Source organism: Mycteria americana, unplaced genomic scaffold (genome assembly GCF_035582795.1).
Source record: "Mycteria americana isolate JAX WOST 10 ecotype Jacksonville Zoo and Gardens unplaced genomic scaffold, USCA_MyAme_1.0 Scaffold_43, whole genome shotgun sequence".
Classification (NCBI taxonomy): Eukaryota; Metazoa; Chordata; class Aves; order Ciconiiformes; family Ciconiidae; genus Mycteria; species Mycteria americana.
Genome location: NW_027445630.1, coordinates 1,508,635 through 1,534,523, shown reverse-complemented (window position 1 = coordinate 1,534,523; position 25,889 = coordinate 1,508,635). Strand labels below are relative to the sequence as shown.

Sequence of the window (25,889 nt, the reverse complement as noted above, 5' to 3'; positions counted from 1 at the left end):
TTATTTTTTTTTTTTTGGGTGGGGGGGCCCCCACAGGCAGATGACCCCCCCCCCACTCAAAACACGAGTGGGAGTTGGGGGGGGGGGGGGGCATGCCCTTAGGAGCGGAGCTAGCAGCGAACTGGCTCTGTGGGGACTTGGGGAGGACGGACCCCCCCCCCCCCCGGGTATGGACCCCCCCCCACGGGTGCGTGGATCCCCCCCCCCCCCACGGGACTCACCGTGGGCGGTGGCGGCTGCGGGGGGTCCCCTCGTCCCGCAGCGATAGAGAACGAAGGTGGGGGGGGGGGGGAGCCCCGGGACAGGCGCAGCTCAGGCGGGGGTGGCGGCGGGGGGGGCCGGGGGCGGGCAGGGCCAGCGCCGCCCCCCCCCCCCTGCAGGCAGGATGTGCAGGCAGGGCCAGCGGGCCCCCCCCCCCCCCGCAGGCAGGATGTGCAGGCAGGGGGGGGGCTGGAGGCTCGGCGAGGCTCCCTTCCCGCAGCGGTCTGGCCATCGCACCCGGGGGGCTCTGCGGACACGGGTGGGTGTGGGGCTGTGTGTGTGCGCCGGGGGGGGGGGGAAGAACCCCACGCGTGGAGGGACCCCCGCCCCACGCCGCTGCGCGCCCCCCCCCCCCCCTCCCCGCGCGCCCACCAGGGGGCGCCCTCGGGAGCGGGCGGTGTTTGTAAACAAACCGGGCAGCGACCCCGACACGCCGCGGACACGCGTGGCACCCCCCCCTCCTCCTCCTCCTCCTCACGGAGGGCAACCCCCACGGGTGGAGTGGGGGGGTGTGTGTGTGGGGGCTCTGCCCGGACCACCGCACCTTGCCCCCCCCCCCCCCCCCCCGTCCCCTCCCCGTTTCCCACGGCGGGCACCCCACGCAGCCCACTCGTCCTGCTCCCACGCCGCGCACCCCACCTCGCCCCCCCCTCCACCCCACGCCGCGTTCTCCCCTCGCCACCCCCCCCCCCCGCCCCGCTTTCCACCCCACGCCGCGCACCCCCACACCCCCCGCTGTGTGGGTGCCCACGACCCCCACGCGTGTGTCCCCCCTCCCCCGTGGAAACTCCCCCCCCCCCCCCTCACTCACTGCAGCTGCATGAACCGTGCGGGGCGGAGGGTTGCGATCGGCACCGGCACCGGCTCGGTCTGGCAGCGCGCGCCGCGCTGCCCGCTCTGGGCAGGGCCCCGCCCCCTCGTGACGTCACCGCCCCGCCTCTCTCCCCCCCGCCCCGCCCCGCCCCGCCCCGGACAAGTTCGGGCTTGTGCGGCGGCGGTCGGGGATCCCCCCCCGGGGGAGGGGGGGGGGGCGTGGGGCGCAGGGGGGGGGGGGGGGCGGCGTGGGGTGCCGGGGGTACCCGTGGGCCCCCCCCTCACCCTGCCCCCCGCGCACCCACTCGCGGCGGTGGGTGCTGGGGGGTCCAACCGGACCCCCCCCGGTCACGGCCCGTGGGGTGCAACCCAGAACCCCCCCCCCCCGGCCCCCCGCTCCCCGTTGCACAGGGGTTCCCCCCCCCCCCCCCAAGCACTGTCCCATGGGTGCCCCCACGCGTGCCCCCCTCCCACGGCCGGGGCGGGGTCCCGGGGCGGCCGCAGCCACTCAGCCGCCGCCGCCGCCGTTTCCAGGGGAAGGTGCCGCCGCCGCCGCCGCCGCCGCCCCGGTAACAGCGGGAAGGGGCCAACCAGGCGCCGCGGCGAATCCCCGCCGCCCCCGGGCCCCCCCCCGGGCCCGCGCCCCAAATCCGGTGCCCCCCCCCGGGTCCCCCCCAAAGACGGGGGCGCACACGGCCCCCCCCTCATCCCCCCCCCCCCCCCCCCGCCGAAGGGTCCCTTTGCCCGGTGACAGCCCCGGCCCCCGGCCCTGACCCTTGACCCCTGACCTCTGCCCCCGCCCCCTGCCCCGCCGGTCACCCCTGGCCCCGCCCCCCCGGCCGGGCCCTCCGGCCGCCCGCCCCCCCCCAGTCGCCCGCCCGCGCGCCGCCGTCGCCGCCCTCCCATTGGACGGAGCCGCCTCCGCCGCAGCCAATCAGCGCCCGCGGCGGCGCTGTATCCAGCGGAGCGCGCGAGCGTGCGGGAACCGGCGGGGACGGGGGGGAACAGAGCTATAGGTACCGCTATAGGTACCGCTATAGGTACCGCTATAGGTACCGCTATAGGTACTATAGGTACCGCTATAGGTAACCGCTATAGGTACGGCTATAGATACAGCTATAGGTACTATAGGTACCGCTATAGGTACGGCTATAGGTAACCGCTATAGGTACCGCTATAGGTAACCGCTATAGGTACTATAGGTACCGCTATAGGTACGGCTATAGGTAACCGCTATAGGTACGGCTATAGGTACAGCTATAGGTACGGCTATAGGTGCTATAGGTACAGCTATAGGTACTATAGGTACGGCTATAGGTACAGCTATGGGTACTATAGGTACGGCTCTAGGTATTATAGGCACAGCTATAGGTACGGCTATAGGTACTATAGGTACAGCTACAGGTACAGCTATAGGTACCACTATAGGTATGGCTACAGGTACTATAGGTACAGCTATAGGTACAGCTATAGGTACTAGGTACAGCTATAGGTACTATAGGTACCGCTGTAGGTACCGCTATAGGTACGGCTATGGGTACAGCTATAGGTACAGCTATAGGTACTACAGGTACGGCTATAGGTACAGCTATAGGTACGGCTATAGGTATGTCTATAGGTATGGCTATGGGTACAGCTATAGGTACGGCTATAGGTATGGCTATGGGTACGGCTATGGGTACAGCTGTGGGTATGTCTATAGGTACGGCTATAGGTGCAGCTATAGGTATGGCACCTGTAGGTATGGCTATAGGTATGGCTACAGGTATGGCACCTATAGGTATGGCTATAGGTACAGAGGCTGTAGGTACAGCATTGGCTATAGGTACGGCTATAGGTACGGCACCTATAGGTATGGCACCTATAGGTACGGCTATAGGTATGGCTATAGGTATATCAGTGCTATAGGTACAGCATTGGCTATAGGTATGGCACCTATAGGTATGGCACCTATCGGTATGGCTATAGGTATAGCATCAGCTAGAGGTACAGCATTAGCTATAGGTCTATCACCTGCAGGTACAGCGGCTATAGGTACAGCTATGGGTACAGCTATAAGTATGTCATAATCTATAGGTACATCGTCTATAGGTACAGCTATAGATACAGCATTGGCTATAGGTACAGCTATCTACCTATAGGTACAGCTATCTACAGGTACAGCTATGGGTACATCTAGAGCTACAGCTATAGGTACTGGATATAGGTATGGCTACGGGTACAGCTATAGGTACAGCTATGGGTGCATCTATAGGTACCGACTGTAGGTACTGGCTATGGGTATAGCTATAGGTACAGGCTATAGGTACCAGCTATGGGTACAGCTGGAGGTACCGGCTATGGGTGCTGGCTGCAGGTAAATCTATGGGTACTGGCTATAGGTACCAACTATGGGTACTGGCTATGGGTACCGGCTGCAGGTACTGGCTATAGGTGCCGGCTATGGGTACCGGCTATGGGTGCATCTATAGGTAATGGCTATAGGTACTGCTTTAGGTAACGCTATGGGTACTACTACAGGTTAACACCTATAGGTACCAGCTATGAGTACCACTATGGGAACAGCCATAGGTAATGGCTATAGGTAACACCTATGGGTACCACTATAGGTATATACATAGGTACCACTATGGGTACGGCTATAGGTACTGCTGTAGGTGAAGCTATAGGTATGGCTACAGGTACCACCGCAGGTACATCCATATGGACCACTATAGGTACGGTTACAGGAACTGCTATGGGTACAGCTATAGTTACCACTATAGGTACCACTATGGGTACATCCATAGGTGTGGCTATAGGTCCCGCTACAGGTACAGTCATAGATACCACTATAGGTACCTCTATAAGTACTGCTATAGCTATGGCTATAGGTACCACTGTGGGTACCCGTATGGGTACGGCTATATGTGCTGCTATGGGTACATCCAGAGAAACCGCTATAGGTACGGCTATGGGTGCCGCTATAGGTACGGCCACAGGTCCGGCTATAGGTACGGCTACGGGTGCCGCTATAGGTACGGCCACAGGTCCGGCTATAGGTACGGCTACGGGCATGGCTCTAGCTCCGTCCCTAGGTGCGGCGGCAGGTGCATCCCGCTATAGGTCCCGGCTATAGGTCCCGGCTATAGGTCCCGGCTATAGGTCCCGGCCCAGCGCCGAGCCCCCCCTGGCCCCGCCCCCCGGCGCCGCGCGCCCGGCCCGGCCCAGCCAATCGCCGCGCGCCGCCGCGGCCAGAGCCGCAGCTGCCATGGAGACAGCCAGGGGGCGTGGCGGGGGAGGGCCACGCCCACGCCGCGCCTCCAGCCCCGCCCACCGCGGGAGGGGCAGGGCGGGGGGATGCGGGGAGCCACGCCCACCGCGGGGGAGGGGGGAGCGCGGGGAGGGGGGTGGCACCGACACGGGGATACGGGGGGACACGGGGGGGACGCCGACGTGGGGACAAGGGGACACGGGGACAGGGGGAGACGGGGACGTGAGGGGACACCGACGTGGGGACAGGGGGACACGGGGATGTGGGGGGACAGGGGGACACGGAGATGTGAGGACACGGGGACGTGGGGGGACACCGACATGGGGACAGGGGGACATGGGGACACACCGACATGGGGACAGGGGGACGGGGGACGGCGAAATGGGGACGTACTGACATGGGGACAGGGGGACACGGAGATGGGGGGACACGGGGACGTGGGGGGACACCGACATGGGGACAGGGGGACATGGGGACACACCGACATGGGGACAGGGGGACACGGGGACAGGGGGTCACGGGGATGTAGGGACATAGGGGGACACTGACACGGGGACAGGGGGACACGGGGACGTGGGGGGACAGCAACATGGGGACAGGGGGATGTGGGGGGGACAGGGGACACGGGGGACATGGGGGCACAGGGACTTGGGGGGACACTGACGTGGGGACACGCTGGCATGGGGACAGGGGGACACAGGGACAGGGGGACACAGGGACATGAGGACAGTGGGAAAAGGGGACACGGGGACATCGAGGCACGGGGCCACTGGGGACGGGGGAATTTGAGGGCACACTGACATGGGGACAACAGGGACATGGGGACGTGGGGACAGGAGGGCACAGGGACACGGGGACATGGGGACACAAGGGGACACAGGGACCCCAGCGAGGCAGGGGGCAGCATGGGGACGGGCACCGAGCCTGAGTGGGAGGCAGGACAGACGTCAGGGCGGGGACAGAGGGACAGCCACACGGGTGGCCAGTCAGACGACAGACAGCCCCACGGTGGGCCCCACTTGTCCTTCTGCCATCGCCCTTTTAAGGCCCCCCCCATTCCCGCAGCGGAAACGGAAGTTGCTCTGACGCGCGGGTGGGCGGGGACAGCCGGTTCCCGGGGGGTCCGTGTGCGGCCCGGCCCCGCCGCCGCCGCCATGGTGAGGCCCGGCCCGGGGGTCTCCGTTCCGGGGGGGCCGGGCTGGGGCTCCGGGGAGCCGGCTGGGCCTTGTCGGGGGCTGGGCTGAGGCTCCGGGGGGCCGGGTGAGGGCGGCCGGGCCAGGCTGGGGCTCCGGGGAACCGGCTGGGCCTTGTCGGGGGCCGGGCTGAGGCTCCGGGGAACCGGCTGGGCCTTGTCGGGGGCCGGGCTGGGGCTCCGGAGGGCGCCTGGAGCGGCCTGACCTTGCCAGGGGGTCGGGCTGGGGCTCCGGGGAACCGGTTGGGCCTTATCGGGGGCCGGGCCGGGGCTCCAGAGGGCCGGGTGAGGGCGGCCGGGCCAGGCTGGGGCTCCGGGGAACCGGCTGGGCCTTGTCGGGGGCCGGGCTGAGGCTCCGGGGAACCGGCTGGGCCTTGTCGGGGGCCGGGCTGAGGCTCCGGGGAACCGGCTGGGCCTTGTCGGGGGCCGGGCTGGGGCTCCGGAGAGCGCCTGGAGCGGCCTGACCTTGCCAGGGGCTCCGGGGAACCGGTTGGGCCTCATCGGGGGCCGGGCTGGGGCTCCGGAGGGCCGGGTGAGGGCGGCTGGGCCAGGCCGGGGCTCCGGGGAACCGGCTGGGCCTTGTCGGGGGCCGGGCTGGGGCTCCGGAGGGCGCCTGGAGCGGCCTGACCTTGCCAGGGGCTCCGGGGAACCGGCTGGGCCTCATCGGGGGCCGGGCTGGGGCTCCGGAGGGCCGGGTGAGGGCGGCTGGGCCGGGCTGGGGCTCCGGGGAACCGGCTGGGCCTCATCGGGGGCCGGGCTGGGGCTCCGGAGGGCTCCTGGAGCGGCCTGACCTTGCCAGGGGGCCGGGCTGGGGCTCCGGATGGCCGGTGAGGGCGGCCTGGCCGGGCTGCGGCTCCGGGGAACCGGTTGGGCCTTGCCGGGAGGCAAATCTGGGATTCTGGAGGGTTGGCTGGGGTGGCTTGACCTTGTTGGGGGGCCCTGGCTGGAGCTGGGTGAGGGGAGCCAGGCCGGGCTGGGGCTCCGGGGGTCTGTGTGGGTGGCTTGGCACTGCTGGGGGTGGAGGGGGCGGCCGGGCTGGGGCTGGCTTGACTAAGCCGAGGCTGCGTTGAGCCGCTTCCCGCTCTCATCCCTCTCCCTTTGCCCTCAGTCGGCCGCGCTGGACCTGAGATCGAAGGAGGAGAAGGACGCCGAGCTGGACAAGCGCATCGAGGCGCTGCGCAAGAAAAACGAGGCTCTTATCAAGCGTTATCAGGTGCGGGGGGCTCGGCCCCGGGTTCCTCCCTACCCCCCCCGCCTGCGCAGAGGCAGGGAAGGCGCTTACAGCCCCTAATCCCCTGCCTGCAGCGGCTTAATAGCAGGCAGGGGGGGTTTAACGTAATACGGGGTGACAGGAGGGTGGTTTAGGGGGGGTGTCCTGTCTTTCTCCTCCCCAAAATCCATGTGGGGACGCGGTGGGGGGCTCGTCCCGGCTCACCCCCGTATCCCTGCGGCAGGAGATCGAGGAGGATCGGAAGAAAGCGGAGCAGGAGGGAATCGCGGTGACGGCTCTGCGCCGGGCACGGCCCCCCGATGCCGAGTCCGAGAGGAGATGGGTGGACAAGGATCTCTCCGTCACTGTCCAGGTCATGCTCTCCCCCGGGGTGAGTGGGGGGAGTTGGGGTTCAGGGGCAAGCAGGGGGGGTCTGCCGTGAGTCTTGCTGAACCCCCCCCATCTCCTCCCCTCCAGGAGAAGCGCGTGGTGAAGGACAAGAAGCCATCGGGCACCCCGAAACCCGGCCGCGGCGCTGCTCCCCGCAGTTCGGGGCGCGGCGGCCTGCGTCCTTCCGGCCGTTCCCCGCGGGGAGAGCACCCCACCGACCCGTTTTGGGAGGGGGGCGATGACGTGGCCCCGGGGGAGCGTGGCGGCCGGGGACGGCGCTCGCGGGGCCGGGGAGCGGCCGGCCCGGTGATGGGGGGTGACGCCGGCCCCGACCGAAAGTCTAAGGTGGGTGTTTTGGGGGTGGGGTGGGTTTTTTGGAGGCCGAGTGGGTTCACCCCACGTCCTAGGGGTGCAGGGGTGGGGGTTACCGGTTGGTTTGGGGGTGCTGCCTGTCCCCGGAGGCAGCTGGTTTCTCCTCGCCAGGAGTGGGAAGAGAGACGGCGGCAGAACATCGAGAAGATGAACGAGGAGATGGTGAAGATCGCGGAGTACGAGAGGAACCAGCGGGTGAGGAGCACAAGGGGATCGGGGGGGAGGTCGGTCGGTCGCGAGTGTCCCCTCCCAGGGGTGACAACGTCCCCCTTTCCCCCCCGCCCCCAACTCAGGACGGGCTTCACGAGAAGAACCCGGTGCGCAACTTCTTGGACGACCCGCGCCGCAGCGGCCCCTTCCAGGACGCCGATCGTAAGGAGGGGAGCCGGCGGCACGTCCGTAACTGGGGGGGAGCCGATTTCGACAAGGTCAAGGCGGGGATGGAGCGTGAGAAGACCTGGCAGGGCCCCGTACGTACCCCGGTGGGTCCCCCCACCTCCTGCCCCTTGTTTTTTTGGGGGTCCCGGGATGGACGTCGGGTGGGGTTTGAGCGGTTGGGACAGGGCTCGAGCCGCGTCTCTGCCGCAGGGACGCCGTTCCAGCCCGAAAGCCGGGGGGCCGTTGGACATGACGCTTTCCATGACGGGTCGGGAGCGAGCTGAATACGTCCGCTGGAAGAAGGAACGGGAACAGATCGATCAGGAACGCCTGGCACGGCACCGCAAACCCACCGGGCAGTGGCGGCGGGAGTGGGATGCCGAGAAATCGGATAGCATGTACGTAACGAGGAGCGTGGGGTGATTTGGGGAGGGTTGTGGCATCCCCGGTGTCACCCGTTCCCTTTCTTAGGTTCAAGGAGGGCTCTGCGGCGGCGCCCGGCTCGGAAGCGAGCGGCGGGGAGGAAAACAAGCGCCCTCCCCCCAAACCTCCCACCTTCGGGGAATTCCTCACCCCGCATCGAACCCAGCGGAGGAAAAAGGGCCGGGGCCGCGGCCAGGGTGCCGGGACCAAGCCCTACAGGTTGGTGGGGTTGCGTCCCAGCGAGGATTTCGGGGAGGGGGCTCCTTTCCGAGCCCCGTTTTCCCGTGGATTTTGGTCTCCGAGCCGCTGGGATTTTCTTTTCCCCTCCAGCATGCACGATAACCGGTGGGAGGAGAAGGAGCTGCCGGCGCCGAGCGAGGAAGCCGAGAGCCAGAAGGTAAAATGCCGGGGCGGAGCCTGGGGGGATCCGGCGGGTGTTTGGCCGCACCGCGGTGCCCTTCTCCCCGCTCTGATACCCCCAACCCCGTGCCCGCAGGCGGAGGAAGCGCCGAGCAGGGCTCTCCCCGAGCCCCCCCCTTCCCTGAGCCCCGAGGAGGATGAGGACCAGTGGGAGGACGTCAGCGAGGAGGAGGAGGAGGAAGAAGAAGAAGAAGAGGAGGAGGAGGAGGAGGAAGAAGAAGGCGGCGGCAGCAGCCCAGGGTCGTCGAGCGAGGACGAAGCACCCCGCAGTGCGTCCCCCAAAGCCCAGCGGCCCCCCAGAGCCGGGCAGGCTGCGGCTCCCAAACTGCGCGTGCCCCCCAGTACCGTGGCAGCCGCCCCAGACGGGGGGGCTGGCACCCCCCCGAGCCCCTTCTCCCCCGTGGAAGGCCACCGGCCCGTCTCGGACTGGGGTGAGGAGATGGACCTGGCCTCTCCCCGCAGCAGCTTGGGGGACAGTCCCCTTTCAGGTCCCACTGTCCCCAAGTCGAGAGGGGCTTCCGGAGAGATTCCAGGTAAAAGTGGGGGGGCTCTGCCCAAATGGGGGCTGGATGGGGGACACCAAACCTGGGCTGAACCCCTGGGATTTGGGGGGGGGACGCGTAGCCGGAGCAGCAGGACGAGGGAAGGGGTCGAACCGGGGCTTGACTCTCTCTTTCCCCCTCCCAGGGCTGAGCGCCGTGGAGCTGGCTGGGCCCCCCCGGGGGGTGCAGAGCCCTGCGGAGCCCCCCCAAGGGGAAGAAGCGAGGCCGAAGACGGAGCAAGAAGCTTCGGAGAAGCACGAGGAGGCGGCGGCGGCGGGGAGCCCGGCGGAGGACGGGACGCAAGGTGGTGAGGGGAATACGGGGGGAGATGACGCCGCACAGGGGACCCTCCCCATTTCGCATCCCCCGAGGCTGGGGGGGTCCTGCGAGCCGGGGGGTTCAGACCCCGATTTGTTCTCTTTTTTTTTTTTTTTTTTTTTTTGTTTTCCCCCTCCCAGGAGCCGCGACGTTTCCCCACCAGCCGGATGCGGAGATGGCCCCTGGCACGGTGGAGATAACGGACTTCGAGCGGGTGCGTTTCCGTAAGAACTCGCCTTCTCCGGCTGGCCGCTAACGGGGGACTGACACCCGCACCCCTCCGGGCTCTTGTCTTGTCTGTCTGTCCTTCCCACTTCTGCTTGCCGGCTCTTGACGCTCCTGCTGACAGACTGACTCTACCTGCAAAACAGCCCGGAGCTGCCGCGCTTTGCTCTCGGCATCTCCGGCTTTGGGATCCCGTTCCTTGCAAAGCCCGGGAACGTGTCGGGTGGCGGAGGCTGGCGGGTGCTACGCTTGCCCGGGAGGCTGCGACGTTTGTATGTCTGTCTGTCTGTCCTGGATTAAACTCTTCCCTCCCCAAACAGCCCGAGGGACTGGTCTCTCCCTGTAGCCACGGCGGGGGGGGAAGTTGTGGAGCCAGGATAAAACGCTCTGGGCTCGGAGAGGGGCAAAGCACCAGCCCCCTGCTCCCCGCCGCTGCCTGGGGCAGAATCAGGCCCCGCGCCCCAGCGTGGGGCACCCGGCAGCGGGGCTGCGCTGCCCCACGCCCCCCCTCGCCCGGCCGTGGGGCTGGCAGGAGGGCGCAGGCAGGGACCGAACCCCCCCCCCGTCCCCGAGCTCTTCCGCGGCTCTGGGGCCGGCAGCTGCCTTCACGCTGCCTCCTTCTTCTCTCTCTCTCCTTCGACAGGACGGCCAAGCGTCCCGATGTCCTCGAGCGGCCCCTCCGTCACCCGGGTCGCTCCCGCCGTGACCGCTACAGCTTTCTAGAGACTGTGAGCCGGCAGGAATAACCCGGGGAGAGAGGCGAGGCAGGGGGGGGGGCGGAAAAAATTCACCTGCCTGCACCTCTTTGGGGGTTTGGCCCTTGCTGGGGGGGGGTCCCCGAATCCCTTCTGCGCCCGTGGAGGAGGTGGATCGAGCCTGGTGTCGGGGCGTTTAGGAGCAGAGGATCCCAAAAGGGTTTGGGGGCTCCAGCCGTGCGCCCCCAGTTCCTGGCAGCTGCCCCCAAGGCTCCTGCCCGTGGCAGGGCACTTTGGGGGGGGAGGGGGGTGTCCCCTTCTTCCCCTCCCGTGCCCTGGAGCTGGGCGGGAGGGGGGGGCTTGACCCCTCCTCGGGCTGCCTCATCCCACCGGCTCTTTGTAAAATAAAGCTCCAAAACATCTTTGCGCCTGGTCCTTGCTCGCAGGCGTCCCTCCGCCCCCCCCACTTATTGTTGGGGTCCCCCCCTTGCTCATGGGGGTCCCCTTCTCAAGGCTGGGCGGGTCCCGGCACCGGCAAGGGGCTGCCCGGCCGACACCGGACCGCAGGAAGGGGCTGCCGAGCTTTGCCGGGGCTGTGAAGCCCCCCCGTGCCTGTTATCTGTTGGGGGGGGGTCCTGGTTTTGGGGGTGAAATGAGGAGCGCAGGGGCTCTGGAGGAGCTTTTGGGGTGAAATGAGGAGCGTAAGAGCAGGAGGGCTCTTCCCTAATCCCACCCCCCCCCCGGGGGACTTTGTGCTGTCCCCTGATTCCCCCTGCGTCCCCGGGGACCGGTGGGGACGCTCAGGGTGCAGCAGGTCCCAGCTGGGAGAGGAGAAGTCCCCTGGCTCCGCGGCAATGGTTGGTGATGTCCCCCGCACCGGGGGGGGGTCCCCACAAAACCCCTCAGCTTTCCCCGGCCACGGGGGGGACGAGGACGGACAAGGGACGCCCCGGGCTCTCCCCGGCCGTCGCCTTTGAGCTGAAACGAGCCCGATACCCCTCCAAAAAAAAAAAAATCACCTTTTTGGGATTGACACCTCGTTTTCCAGCTCCTCTCGCTGCCGCCGGCTCCCCCTCCTCGGCTCCGCCGCAAAGGGGTCTCCGCCTGCGCTATCCCCCCTCTCTACACCCGGAGACGAAGCTTTCCCGGCCCTGCTGCCCCTCCCAGCCCACCCTGTGGCTTCTTCTTTTTTTTTTTTTTTTTTTTTTTGCCTCCACCGATTATTTCTTCCCCATCCCCCCGGCGTTGCTTCCTGTTCGTTGCCGTATAAAAGCCCGGCACCATCCGCTCGTCTCCAGGGAGCACGGCTACAGCCGGCGAGGACCCAGGTGAGCGGCTGGTGGGGCGCGCAATGGGCGAGACTCTCTCCCTTCGCCTAAAATAAAAAAAAAAATAATCCGGCGCCGTGGGGGTAAAGCCGGGCTTTAGGCAGTCTCCATCTTTCTGCTCATGGGATGGAATTTCCCCGCTGAGGGCGTGCGGTGAGGTGGTGGTGGCTTCTTTTTAGGTCTTGGGTGATGGTTGGAGACACCGTTATCTCCTCCTTACCCCTTCTTCTCATGCTCTGGGTTGCTCAGCCGGCCATCGGAGGACCCTAGACGTTCATCGTGGTTTCCTCCTTCTTCACGGCTTTTTTTCCTCCCCCCGCTCTTGGTGTGGGTGACGCTTTGGGCACCGCGAGGTTTCTCTTTCTCCCCCGGGGCTCGAGAGCCAAACCCAAATCGTCCCCCGTGGCACCCACCCAGTAGACGCTGGGAGAAGTTGCCGGAGCTGCAGCCTCCCTGCCATTTCCTCATCCAACTTCTTGCGGCACAGGGCTGAAGGCAGCTCGGCGAGGAAGTGGGGAAATGCCTATTTCCTTGGTGACTGGGGTGGGGGGGGACACACAGGGAAACCATGAAGCTGAGCGGTTTGGGGTGCTTGCACCACACGTTCTTGAGGAGCATCTCACCGGGGTTGGTCTTGGAGGTGCTGCCTCTTTTTTCCATGAGGGGAGAGGACCGTTGGATGGAGGGAGAGATGATGATGGAGAGATGGAAGAGATGTTTTATGATGAGGGTGGTGAGATGCTGGAACAGGTTGCCCAGAGGAGTTGTGGATCTTCAGGGTCAGGTTGGACAGGGCTTGAAGCAACCTGATCTAGTAGAAAATGTCCTTGCTCATGACACGGGGTTGGACCGGGTGATCTTTGAAGGTCCCTTCAACCCAAACCTTTCTGTGATGTTATGGACAGGGCTTGAAGCAACCTGATCTAGTAGAAAATGTCCTTGCCCATGACAGGGGGTTGGACCAGGTGATCTTTGAAGGTCCCTTCAACCCAAACCTTTCTGTGATGTTACGGATGGGGCTTGGAGCAACCTGATCTAGTGGAAGATGTCCCTGCCCATGACAGGGGGTTGGACCAGGTGATCTTTGAAGGTCCCTTCAACCCAAACCTTTCTTTGATGTTATGGATGGGGCTTGGAGCAACCTGATCTAGTGGAAGATGTCCCTGCCCGTGACAGGGGGTTGGACCGGGTGATATTTGAAGGTCCCTTCAACCCAAACCTTTCTGTGATGTTATGGATGGGGCTTGGAGCAACCTGATCTAGTGGAAGATGTCCCTGCCCATGACAGGGGGTTGGACCGGGTGATCTTTGAAGGTCCCTTCAACCCAAACCTTTCTGTGATGTTATGGATGGGGCTTGGAGCAACCTGATCTAGTGGAAGATGTCCTTGCCCATGACACGGGGTTGGACCGGGTGATCTTTGAAGGTCCCTTCAACCCAAACCTTTCTGTGATGTTATGGATGGGGCTTGGAGCAACCTGATCTAGTGGAAGATGTCCCTGCCCATGACAGGGGGTTGGACCGGGTGATCTTTGAAGGTCCCTTCAACCCAAACCATTGTGTCATAGTGATGGTCTAACAGAATGTGGTTTCTAGGTTGGGAGCTGGTGGACAATGAACTTCTCAACGCCCAATTATACCTTCAATTACTCCAACTGGGATGACTATTCCATATATGATCTCGATGACTATGAAGTCCCTCACAGCTACCGTGCCATCCTGGTGCTCTACGCCCTCATCTTCCTCCTGGGCGTCTTGGGCAACGGGGCTGTCATCTGGGTGACCGCCTTCGAGCTGCGGCGCACGGTGAACGGCGTCTGGTTCCTCAACCTCTCCGTGGCCGACCTCCTCTGCTGCCTGGCCTTGCCCTTCCTGGCCCTGCCGCTGGTCCGTGACCACCACTGGCCGTTGGGTCGCTTCGCTTGCAAGCTGGTGCCCTCCCTCACCATCCTCAACATGTTCGCCAGTGTCCTCCTCCTGATGGCCATCAGCGCTGACCGTTGCGCCCTGGTGATGCGGCCGGTGTGGTGCCAAAACCACCGGACCCTGGCGCTGGCCCGGGGGGCTTGCACGGCCGCCTGGTTCCTGGCTGGGCTCCTCACCCTTCCCTCCTTCATCTTCCGCACCACCCGTTTTGACACCTTCTCTGAGAAGACCACCTGCGTCCTGGATTACAAAGCCGTGGGGCACCACCAGCGCCTCACCGAGCTCATCACGGCTGTCACCCGCTTCGTCTGTGGCTTCCTGGTGCCCTTTGTGGTGATCACGGCTTGTTACAGCCTCCTGCTGGCCCGCATCCACAGCAAGGGCTTTGCCCGCTCCCAGAAAGCCATCAAGCTCGTCTTGGTGGTCATCATCAGCTTCTTCGTGTGCTGGTTGCCCTTCCACATCGTGGGGTTGATCCTGGCCTCCACCCTTCCTCACACCAGCTTGTTCAAGGGTGCCCTGGAAGCTGACTCCATCGTGGCCGGCATTGCCTACATCAACAGCTGCATCAACCCCATCATCTACGTCATCATGGGCCAGGACTTCAAGGACAAGTTCCACCGTTCCTGGAGAGCCGTGCTGCGGGGTGTGCTGAGTGACGACCCCACCAGCACCATGGGGGACAGCAGGATGAAGACCAGGTCCACCAGAGACGACCAAAGTGTCAGCACCACAGTGTGACCAGGAGTGAGGTGGCTCCAGGGCGGGAACATTGCTTGTGTTGCTTGAGGCCATCACCTTCTCCTCCTCTCCTGGAGGTCCCGCTGGGCCTCGTAGAGAGAAGAAGATGCCTCCATGGCTCCCTTTCCCCACCAGTTGCCCCACGTGGTCACAGGCTGGAGAAGTTGTGTGTCCACCTACCCCTGGGGACCTCCTCCGGGCTTCCTCGGTGGCCTGACAGCAGCAAGAGGACTTTGTCCTTGCATGCAATACCACGTTCTTCTGCTTCTTCAGCCCAAGCATGGACCCTATTTTCAGCTCCTCCCCTCTCTCAGCCCCATAACAGTTGTGCTGCCCCGTGAACCCCTCTCAGCCCCACATCTCCACCACCCAGCGAGGTCCAAGATGTGGGTGAGCCCACCTGCAAGCTCACCCCCTTCCCCCGTCACCCCAAAAACTCAAGTCCACCCCATTGATGGGGGGCTGGCTGCCCTTCACGCTCCCCCTGACTTCACCGTAGCTGCCTCCACCGTCGCCAATAAATATTGAAGCTCCGTCAAGTCTTGAGCAAGACGCTCAGTCCCTTGGTTCTCCTTTTTGGTCCTTTATTGGGCAAGATTTTTGCTGTCTCAGCAGATTTTGAGCTCGCGGGTGATGCAATAAGTGCTGTAGAGCGTGTCCCTCCCCTGGAACGTCCTTGCGGTTGGTGGTAAACTCTGCCCCATGGTCTTGCTTCACCTCGTGGGGCTGGGAGCTGGTGGAGGGTGGTGGCTGAGGTGGCTCTGTTTTTCACCACCCAGGTGCTGCCTGCCCTGGGGACAGTTGGGCACGAGGGGGACAGCAGGGATGGGCTGGGGACAGTTGGGCACAATGGGGATAGTTGGGGACAGTTGGGCACGAGGGGGACAGCAGGGATGGGTTGGGGACAGTTGGGCACAGTGGGGATAGTTGGGGACAGTTGGGCACGAGGGGGACAGCGGGGATGGGTTGGGGACAGTTGGGCACCAGGGGGACAGCAGGGATGGGTTGGGGATGGGCACGGTGGGGATGGTTGGGGACAGTTGGGCATCGTTGGGGACGGTGGGGACAGTGGGGCAGGCACCATGGGGATGGGCACGGCAGGGATGGTTGGGGACATCTGGGCATCAGTGGGGACGGTGGGGCACCATGGGGCTGGGCACAGTGGGGATGGCTGAGGATGATGGGGACAGTGGGGAACAACGGGGATGGTTGGGGATGGGCGCGGTGGGGATGGCTGGGGACAGCGGGGATGGCTGGGGACAGCAGGGATGGTTGGGGACAGTTGGGCATCAGTGGGGACGGTTGGGGACAGCTGGGCACAATGGGGACAGTTGGGGATGGTTGGGCGTGACAGGGATGGGCACAGTGGGGGTGGTTGGGGATGGTGGGGACAGTGGGGCACCATGGGGAAGGTTGGGGACAGTGGGGCACAGCGGGGATGGGCACAGCGGGGATGGTTGGGGACAGTTGGGCACAACAGGGGTGGGCACAGCGGGGACGGTTGGGGATGGTGGGGACAGTGGGGCACCATGGGGATGGTGGGGACAGCTGAGCACAGTGGGGACGGTTGGGGACATCTGGGCACAACGGGGATGGTGGGGACAGTGGGCACAGCGGGGACAGTTGGGGACAGCGGGGATGGTTGGGGACAGTTGGGCACAACAGGGATGGGCACAGCGGGGACGGTTGGGGATGGTGGGGACAGTTGGGGACAGCTGGGCACAGCGGGGATGGGCACAGTGGGGACGACTGGGGAAGGTTGGGGACATCTGGGCACAGCGGGGATGGTTGGGGACAGTTGGGCACAACAGGGATGGGCACAGCGGGGACGGTTGGGGATGGTGGGGACAGTGGGGCACAACGGGGATGGTTGGGGACATCTGGGCACAACGGGGATGGTGGGGACAGTGGGCACAGCGGGGACAGTTGGGCACAGCGGGGATGGTGGGGACAGTTGGGCACAACAGGGATGGGCACAGCGGGGACGTTTGGGGATGGTGGGGACAGTGGGGCACAACGGGGATGGTTGGGGACATCTGGGCACAGTGGGGACAGTTGGGGACAGCGGGGATGGTGGGGACGGCGGGCACAGCGGGGACAGTTGGGGACAGCCGGGCACCACCCAGATGGCTGGGGATGGTCGGGGACAGTGCAGACAGGGGGACGCAGCAGAGATGGTTGGGGACAGTGGGACACTTGGGGACACTTGGGGACAGCGGGGCACAGCGCTGCCCGCAGCCCCCGCCCGCCCCGTCGGGCAGCTCCGATGACGCCCCGCCCCTTTCCCCGCCCCTTTCCTTAGCCACGCCCCGTTCCCCACACGGCGGCGCTGCTCGGGCGCCCTCTGGCGGCCGCGCGTGGTACGTCCCGGCGCCGGGGCCCGGTCGGTGAGTGCGGGCCTGGGCCGGGCCTGGGCGGCGGGTGCGGGCCTGGGCGGCCCCGGCCCCGGGGCAGCGGCTGCCGGGGAGGCGGCGGGGCCGGAGAGGGGCCTGCTGGGCCGGGGCCGGGTAGGAAATTGGGTCCCGGCGGGCCTGAGGCGGTGGGGAGCCGGCCTGACGTGTGTGTGGGGGTGTCCACAGGGAGCCGGGCCCGGCGTGAGGTTCCTGAGGGCTGGGACAGGGTGTGGGGGGGTCCCAGGGGGCTGGGATGGGGTGTGTGGGGTCCCAGGGGGCTGGGACACGGTGTGGGGGGGGTCCCAGGGGGCTGGGATGGGGTGTGTGGGGTCCCAGGGGGCTGGGCCGCGTTCTGGGGGGTCCTAAGGGGCTGGACAGGGTGTGGGGGGGTCCCAGGGGGCTGGGATGGGGTGTTTGGGGTCCCATGGAGGTGGGACAGGGGTGCATGGTGGTCCCAGGGGGCTGGGCTGGGTTGTGGGGAGTCCCACGGGGCTGGACAAGGTGTGTGGGGGTCCCAGGGGGCTGGGATGGGGTGTGTGGGGTCCCAGGGGGCTGGGCCGGGTTCTGGGGGGTCCTAAGGGGCTGGGATGGGGTGTGTGGGGTCCCATGGAGGTGGGACAGGGTGCATGGTGGTCCTAGGGGTCTGGGCTGGCGTGTGGGGAGTCCCACGGGGCTGGACAAGGTGTGTGGGGGTCCCAGGGGGCTGGGATGGGGTGTGTGGGGTCCCAGGGGGCTGGGCCGGGTTGTGGGGGGTCCTAAAGGGCTGGACAGGGTGTGTGGGGGTCCCAGGGGGCTGGGATGGGGTGCACAGGGGTCCCAGAGGGCTGGGCTGGGGTGTGTGGGGTCCCATGGAGGTGGGACAGGGTGCGTGGTGGTCCCAGGGGGCTGGGCTGGGGTGTGGGGAGTCCCACGGGGCTGGACAGGGTGTGTGGGGGTCCCAGGGGGCTGGGATGGGGTGTGTGGGGTCCTAAGGGGCTGGGCCGGGTTCTGGGGGGTCCTAAGGGGCTGGACAGGGTGCATGGTGGTCACAGGGGGCTGGGCTGGGTTGTGGGGAGTCCCAAGGGGCTCGACAGGGGTTTGTGGGGTCCCAGGGGTCTGGGCTGGGGTGTGTGGGGTCTCAGGGGACTCGGTTGGGGTGCACAGGGATCCCAGGGGGCTGATATGGGGTGTCCGAGGGTCCCAGGGGGCTGGATGGGGGTGCACGGGTGTCCCAGGGGACTGGGCTGGGGTGCTTGGGGGGCCCAGGGGGCTGGGACAGGGTGCATGGGGGGCCCAGGGGTCTAGGCTGGGGTGTGTGGGGACCCAGAGGTCTAGGCTGGGGTGTGTGGGGGTCCCAGGGGGCTGAGCTGGGTTATGTGGGGTCCTAGGGGATTAGGCTGGGGTACGGGGGGTCCTGGAATATGTGGGATGCTGGGGGTCCTGACTGGGGGCACGGAGGAGGCTCTGGTGGTAGCGGAGCTCACCAGGGTGGAGGGACGGCTGGGGACACGGCCAGGGCCAAGCAGGGTCGCACCCTGCTCCCCCAACACCCCCAGACCCCTCGGATGAGCCGAGGCTGGGCACAGGCCCCCACCTCACACCAGCCGCCGTCCTGGCACAGGTCCTCGGCTCCGGAACCCGCTGCCCCACCGTGGAGATGCCACCGGAGAAGGAGAGCAGATCCCGGCGGCGAGAGCGGGACCTTTCGCCTTCCCAGTGGGATTGGGACTGCCCCGCCACGCGGCGCCGGCTGGAAGAGCTGTATTTCCGCGAGCAGGATTACTTCGGAGCCGGCTCCGAGGACGTCCGCAACTTCTGGGCTTTCTTCGAGCGCCTCCGGCGTTTCCAGAGCCGGAGAACCGAACGCGAACCAACCCCCAGCCGCGGCGACCAAGCAGAGCCCCCCGCTGCCGCCCGCCGCCTCGACCTGCCCCGCCGATACGACCCCCGGTACCGCATCAACCTCTCGGTGCTGAGCGCCGACGTGGAGGGAGCGATCCGAGGCCGGCGAGGAGACTCCGGCGTGCCCCAGGAACGCCTCTCGGAATTTCGCGCCGCTTTGCTGCACTACCTGGACTTCACCCAAAAACAAAGCTTCGCCAAACTGGCCAAACTCCAACGGGAGCGAGCGGCGCTTCCCATCGCCCAATACCGGGACCGGCTCTTGCGTGCCGTGGCTCAAAACCAAGTTGTGGTGATCGCCGGCGATACCGGCTGCGGTAAATCCACGCAGGTGCCTCAATTCTTGCTGGCGGCCGGTTATAGCCACGTGGCTTGTACCCAGCCTCGCCGTATCGCCTGCATCTCGCTGGCCAAACGGGTGGGCTTCGAGAGCCTGCACCAGTACGGAAACCAGGTGAGCTCCGTGGGCCGGCGACTGGTGATTTCCCTGGCCGGTTTAGGGGTAACTGGGAGCTGTTGAGCACTGCTGGTTTCTTCCCACCCTGCTACTGGGTGTTACTGGGTGAAGGAAAGGGTTGTAGTGAACTGGGCTACATCTGGCTGGTGGCCGGTTGCCAGTGCTGTTCCTCAGGGCTTAAATCCAGGGCCAATCCTGTTCAAAAAATATTAAAAATATCAATATATATTAAAAAAAAGATATTTTTATCAATGCTCTGGATGCTGAAGCGCGAGGTGCCGTTGATTCTTTACAGGGACAAGAGGTTCAAAGCTCTATCAAGAGAGGTTCAGACTTGATATTAGGAAACATTTCTTTATCGAGAGGGCGGTCAAACACCTCGAGAGGCGTGGGGGGGTCGATGCCCCCCGCTTGTCGGCGTTTAAGAGGAAAACGTCCTTAATAACATGCCTTAAGTTTTGGTCAGCCATGAAGCGGTCAGGCAGTTGGAGTAAATGATCGTTGTGATCCCTTCGAAGTGAAATATTCTGGTCGATTCGATTTTATTCTATTTTATTCTGTTCTGCTCTTCCTGCCGCAGGTGGGCTACCAGATCCGCTTCGAGAGCACCCGCTCGCCCGCCACCAAGATCGTCTTCCTGACGGAGGGGCTGCTGCTGCGGCAGGTGCAGCGGGAGCCGACGCTGCCCGGGTACCACGTCCTGATCGCCGACGAGGTTCACGAGCGGCATCTGCACAGCGATTTCCTCCTGGGGGTCCTGCGGCGGCTCCTTCCCGCTCGGCCGGACCTTAAGTTGGTGCTGATGTCGGCGACCATCAATATCCGCCTTTTTTCGGGGTACTTTGGGGGTGCCCCGGTGCTGCAGGTGCCAGGAAGGATCTTCCCCATCTCGGTGAGGACAGAGGGTGATTTTGGGGATGAATCCCAGCACGGGGCGGGCGTGAATCTCTCGCTGTGTTTACCTGGAGGCAGCGTCCTCCCTGTCTCTGCTCCTGCAGGTCATCTACCAACCCATCCCTAAGGAAGAAGCGTCCGCGGTCGGGAAATCGGGGAAATCGGAGCGCCTGGATCCCCTCCCGTACCTGCGGGTGCTGCAAGCCATCGACCACAAGTACCCGCCGGAAGAACGCGGGGACCTGTTGGTGTTCCTGAGCGGAGTGGCCGAGATCGGGGCGGTGCTGGAGGCGGCGCAGGCTTACGCCGCGCGTACCCAGCGCTGGATTGTGCTCCCCCTGCACAGCACCCTCTCTGTCGCGGAGCAGGACAAGGTGGGTGAAGGTCTGACCCTGAGATCGGGGTGGGATTCGGCACCCTGGCGTATCACAGAGCGAAAAATCTCGGAGCTCGGCCTGGCTGCGCCCTGATTGCGGGTGCTTTCCGGGTGCAACCGATGGGTGCAACCTGTATTTGCCTTCTTCCTGCTCTGGGGATGGCCAGACTGACATAGGACGATCGTTTCTCCTTCTTCAGGTGTTTGACGTGCCCCCTCCCGGTGTCCGTAAGTGCATCCTCTCCACCAACATTGCGGAGACCTCGGTGACAATCGACGGCGTGCGCTTCGTCCTGGATTCTGGTAAAAGTCCCCTCCCAATGCCCCTCTCCGCTGGTGGGAAAGCTTCTCCCTTCCTCCTGCTCTGCCCTGAGCTTCTCCTTCCGTCCTGCTCCTTCTAGGGAAGGTGAAGGAGATGAGCTACGACCCTCAGGGCAAACTTCAGCGGCTGCAGGAGTTCTGGATCAGCCGGGCAAGCGCCGAGCAGCGGAAGGGACGTGCTGGCAGGACCGGCCCCGGCGTCTGCTACCGACTCTATGCCGAATCCGACTACGACGCCTTTTCCCCTTATCCCGTGCCGGAGATCCAACGGGTAGCGCTTGATGCTCTGGTGCTCCAGGTAAAGTTGGGGTTTCCTCGGTGAAGATTTGGGAAGCTCTCAGTGGGGAAACCCAGCCAGCCAAGCGTGAGACCAGGCTGTGGCTCGAGCGTCGGGGTGTGATGGCTTTGTAAACCGCCGGGCTCGTTGTACGTGTGCTTTTCTCGCAGTTAAAGAGCATGGGGCTGGGTGACCCCCGGACCTTCCCCTTCCTGGAGCCACCTCCCTCGTCCAGCCTGGAGACGGCCGTGCGGTACCTGAGGGACCAGGGAGCCCTGGACGAGGCTGAAGACTTGACGCCCATCGGCAACCTGCTAGCCCAGCTGCCGGTGGACGTGGTGGTCGGTGAGTAATTTGGGGGCCCCCCCCTCGAAGCAGAGATGACGGTGCGAGGAGCGGGGGTCTCCCCTGCCTTCACCGCCTGCCCTGCCCTCACCACGCAGGCAAGATGCTGGTCCTGGGCACGCTGTTTGGACTGGCCGAGCCCACCCTGACCGTGGCGGCGGCGCTGAGCGTGCAATCCCCCTTCCTGCGACCCGCTCACCCCAACCCTGACTGCGCCACGGCCCGACGGCCCCTCGAGAGCCCCCACGGCGACCCCCTGACGCTGCTCAACGTCTTCAACGAGTGGGTCCAGGTGGGATTCCTGCTTCGGGAGGGGAGATGAGCCACATTCGGGGTTTGGCGAGACTCGGTTTTGGCGTGGGGTGTGCTTGCGTCCATGCAGGAGGCTGCTGGGAGGTGGCGGGGGCTGATTTCGGGGTGCAGGGAGCGGTGCGAAGGACAGCCCGTCCCTGCTGGGGGCTGAGTCGTGCTGTCCCGGTGCAGGTGAAATCGGAGCGGAGCGGCAGCTCTCGGAAATGGTGCCGGCGGCGAGGCTTGGAGGAGCATCGGCTTTACGAGGCTGCCAACCTGCGGCGCCAGTTTCAGGTGAGGGGGGGCAGGATCCGGCCTCGGGGCGCGGTTTGCCTTCGGTCCGGGGAGGGCGTTGCTGGTGTGGAGGAGAGCTGAATTTGCCCGCGCGCCCCCAACCTGCTCATCTCCCGGCCGGGGGGGCTCAGCAACCCTCTCCCCACCACGCCAGGAGCTTCTCCGAAACCACCAGCTGCTGGAGGAAGCCTCCAGCCAGCCCAGCGACAGCTACAGCCGGCAGAGCCGGCACCGGGAACGCCGCGAGCTGCACCGGCTGTGGCGTTCCCACGCGGAGACGGAGGGTCGGAAGCGCAAGGTGCTGCGGCTGCAGGATGGAGCGGACGGTTCCTCCGGCGAGGAGGACGACGACGGTGGCAGCACCCGCGGGAAGGGGGAGCGCAGCATCGATATCCAGGTGACCCTCGCATCCGTCTCCTCTCCTGGGAGGCAGGATCCGGCCATCCGGGCCCCTGACGCTCTCTCTATCTCTGCAGGACGTCAAGTTTAAGCTCCGTCACAACGTGGAGGAGCTCCAGGCCGTATCCAGCTCAGTCCTCTCCTCCTCGCAGCTCGCCCTGCTCAAGCTGGTGCTGTGCAGGGGGCTTTACCCCCAGCTGGCCGTGCCTGACCAGCTCAACAGCGGCCGCAAGGACTCCGATCAGGTCCGTATCCTCCCCCTGCCCTGTCCCCCACCCCGCAGCCCCTCGCTCTCCCTCGACCCTTGTTTTCCTCTTGCTGCAGATTTTTCACACCAAAAACAAGCAGGGCGTCGTGCTTCATCCCACCTGCGTCTTCGCAACCAGCCCGGAGCTGCTCCACGCCAAGGAAGGACCGGAGCGCGGTGGGACCAAAGGTGGGACAACCCCAATCCTGGAGAAACTGGCTCTGCTTCTCCCTGGCTTTTTCCGCGTCGGGTGAAAGCACTGCCGGCCTCGGGGTTTGGCAAATCCTGGGCGCTGGGGACGGGGAGAGGTTTGGGGTCCGGCTGAGACGCCCCTTGTTGCCCCTGCAGACCTCAAGGAGGGGTTGAGCTGCCACCACCAGCTCCTCGCCTTTGTCTCGCTCCTGGAGACCAACAAGCCCTACCTGGTGAACTGCGTCCGGGTACCAGCCCTACAGGTAAGCGCTCGGCTCTTTGCTCCCCTCCTCTTCCTCTCCGTGCCCTCCTGTAGCCTTCATCACCCCAAACCGTTTGCATTTTGCTCCTCCAGGCTCTCCTGCTCTTCTCCCGTTCGCTGGACACCAGCGCGGACTGCGCCCGGCTGGTAGCGGACGGATGGCTGGAGATCACCGTCCCCGATGCGGACTCTGCCCTGCGCCTGCTCTCCACGGCCCTGCAGCTTCGTTCCGCCTGGGAAAAACTCCTCCACCAGCTGCTGGAAGGTCGGGGAGAGGAGTCGGGCCGCCGGCCGAGCTCCCGGGACGTATCCGTGCTCACCCGGGGGCTACTGGAATTCCTGCAGACAGAGGTGACGTGGCCGTGACCGCCGTGGAGGTGGTTTTAATCCATCTCCGGCGCCTTGCATCAGGTCAACGGCTGAGAAAGGAGGATGAGGGGAGCTGGTGCGGTCCCCGCAACATCCCCACGTCCTCTTGCAGGTGCCTTACCGCCTGCACCAGCTCACCGGGCTGGAGAAACAGAACCTCTACGTCGGTCCCCAAACCGTGGCTGCTGCTCCCCGGCTCCCGGGGCTCTTCCAGGGGACGGAGATGAAGCCCGACGAGGTGAAAGGCGGCCACAGGGTGACCGACTTTCTCACCTACAACTGCCTGGCTGTGAGTACACCCTTCTCCCGCCCTGCCTGCTCTGCCTGCCACCCCACCGAGGGAGTCCGAACATCCCTTTCGCCCTTCGTATCCCGCAGACGGACACGGACCTCTACAGCGACTGCCTGCGGAGCTTCTGGACCTGTCCCTACTGCGATCTCCACATGCCCTTCACCCCCCTGGAGCGCATGTGCCACGAAAACGCTTGCCGGCCCTCCGAGGGTGAGTCGTGTCCCCCCACCCGGAGCTGTGACAAGGGACGATCGGGGAGAACCAGGCTGGATTTTCCCTGGGGGGAACCCGGGTGGCATCTCTGCTCCGTGGGCAAGGAGAAGGGGTGGCGGTGAGCCCGGCTGTACTTGTGCCGGCTTTTAGCAGCACCCCTCAAAATGCTACCGAGGGCCACGTTTTGGGGCTGCGATGGTGGGGGGGGGGGAAGAAAAGGGTCTCGCAGGGTTTTGGTTTCCTTCTGATCCCCGTTTTTCTCTGCGTTTTCCCGCAGCCCCTCCGGAAGAAGCGGCCGAAAGTTTGTCCAAAACCTCCGCCCTGCACAGGTCCTACCATTGCGACGTTTGCCAGCAGGATTTCACCTTCACCCCCACGGAAATCCTCCGGCACAAGAAGCAGCATCGGTGACCGGGGCTTGCCGAGATGCTCTCGCCGGCCGGCGATGGTGATGGTGGAGATGGTGCTGAGCGCCGTGATGCCGGGGTCCCTCCCCATCCCTTGGGAGCACCAGGGGACCCCCGTAACGGGGGGAAAGCCCCCCTACACTGCTACTTCTGTTGCTCTCGGGTGAGTCTGGCCTCCAAAAAGGGATTTGGTGTTTTAGGGGTATTCTGGTGGCTCATCGCTGATGCTGCCAGTCATCCTCGGGTAGGGGCAACCTGATTTCACTCCCTTTTTTTAAAAAAAACACGTAAATAAATAGCTTTTTGGAGAAAGTCGGCGCTGGCCCAGGGTGTGTGGCTGGAGGTTGGGGTTCCCCTGCCCCTGTGGGTGCCCGGTTCAGTGTCTGCACCCCCAGATGCAGCCAGATCGGGGGCTGCAGGGCAAGGGATGTTTGTGGCGTCTCGGGGAGGTCTCCTGCCTGCGATGCTGCCTGGCGCAGCGCAGCCAGTGTGTGGCACTCCTATACCGGCGTCATCCCCGCCTCGTCTTTTCTTGCTGTATCCTGTGGGAAAAGCGTCAGAGGGGCCCGTGCCAGGACTTTACCACCACCAGGACTCAAAAAACACCCCCCAAAACCCCCCAATATTAATAACGAGTGACCCGAGCATCCCTTCAGAGGACGCTCGCTCCCAACGCGGCGAGAAGATGCCGCCTTAACGTAATAAGAGACGTTGCCTTATGAATTGTGGCTGGCTCCGGCGCTTTTTTTGGGCTGAAAACACCTGGAGAAAAGCAAATCTGCGGCGGCTTGCACCCACACGCGCCCTGCGGAGGCAAATGCCGCGACGACAGGAACTTATCAGCTGTCTAAACCCATTTTAAATGCATTAATTATCAGCCTGTGCGCTGCATTAGGTTCAAGCAGGGTTATTAGCGGGGCCCCTTCTAATTAAAGCGATTCGATGGTATTTTTAGCTCTGTGGCATGTTGCATTTTATTCACCAGGCGAAGCAAATAACAAATAAGCGTGGTTTAACCGGCCTCGTGACGCTTTGGGGTAAGGAGCTGCTCCAAGAGTTTTCTGGGATTTTAAATTTTTTAAGCCCCACTGTTTTCTGTAAGGAATTGATGATCGCCAGGGCTCGGCACACGTTGCTGGCCATAAAATAGATGGCAGAGGGGAAAAGAAAAAAGGGGAAGGACGCTGAGCGCTTCCTCGTCCCCTTTTTTTCTTTTTAAAATTGATTTTCTTCCTTTTTTTTTCCCCGCCTTTTCCTCGCAGCTCGCACCATTCGCGACTCGCTGTTTGTCCTCCCCTTCTTGATTGGGTTTATCTGCAATTAATTCCCGCTCGGGCGCAGGTAGTTCCCGGCTGGCGGTGTCACAGCACTTGCAGAAATTAATTAAGCAGGCGATTTGCCGAGCAGATTATTTGGTTTGGGGCAGGGGGAATCTAATTCGAGCCTTTACCGCAGGCAGCTGCCCGTCCCTTAGCTCGGCTTTCGGGGTGCG

The 25,889-nt window shown here is 64.5% G+C and overlaps 3 protein-coding genes across 8 annotated transcripts; all 3 read left to right on the top strand.

Moving 5' to 3' along the window:
• Positions 1-355: 355 nt before the first annotated feature.
• Positions 356-10,914, top strand: CCDC9 (coiled-coil domain containing 9). Of its 6 annotated transcripts, none has more exons than XM_075490108.1 (14): positions 431-520; positions 5,393-5,484; positions 6,628-6,732; positions 6,974-7,120; positions 7,207-7,464; positions 7,603-7,686; positions 7,785-7,973; positions 8,080-8,267; positions 8,341-8,511; positions 8,623-8,689; positions 8,789-9,245; positions 9,400-9,558; positions 9,713-9,786; positions 10,441-10,914. In XM_075490108.1, the coding sequence occupies exons 2-14, from the start codon at positions 5,482-5,484 to the stop codon at positions 10,501-10,503; spliced, it is 1,965 nt and encodes a 654-aa protein (XP_075346223.1). In that variant the 5' UTR covers positions 431-520; positions 5,393-5,481; the 3' UTR covers positions 10,504-10,914. The 6 variants fall into 6 exon arrangements, with proteins under 6 accessions (XP_075346222.1, XP_075346218.1, XP_075346221.1 ...); XM_075490109.1 differs by lacking the exon at positions 431-520 and adding an exon at positions 1,614-1,643; XM_075490107.1 differs by lacking the exon at positions 5,393-5,484 and having other exon boundaries at positions 356-520; positions 8,789-8,981.
• A 147-nt stretch (positions 10,915-11,061) lies between these two features.
• Positions 11,062-15,039, top strand: C5AR1 (complement C5a receptor 1). Its single transcript, XM_075490110.1, has 2 exons — positions 11,062-11,820; positions 13,417-15,039. The coding sequence occupies exon 2, from the start codon at positions 13,435-13,437 to the stop codon at positions 14,485-14,487; it is 1,053 nt and encodes a 350-aa protein (XP_075346225.1). The 5' UTR covers positions 11,062-11,820; positions 13,417-13,434; the 3' UTR covers positions 14,488-15,039.
• A 1,848-nt stretch (positions 15,040-16,887) lies between these two features.
• DHX34 (DExH-box helicase 34) lies at positions 16,888-24,712 on the top strand. Its single transcript, XM_075489963.1, has 17 exons — positions 16,888-16,994; positions 18,481-19,215; positions 19,799-20,110; positions 20,217-20,486; positions 20,689-20,791; positions 20,890-21,107; positions 21,257-21,431; positions 21,530-21,723; positions 21,915-22,016; positions 22,171-22,413; positions 22,493-22,660; positions 22,740-22,851; positions 23,011-23,117; positions 23,210-23,467; positions 23,598-23,774; positions 23,864-23,987; positions 24,268-24,712. The coding sequence occupies exons 2-17, from the start codon at positions 18,517-18,519 to the stop codon at positions 24,399-24,401; spliced, it is 3,396 nt and encodes a 1,131-aa protein (XP_075346078.1). The 5' UTR covers positions 16,888-16,994; positions 18,481-18,516; the 3' UTR covers positions 24,402-24,712.
• Positions 24,713-25,889: the final 1,177 nt, after the last annotated feature.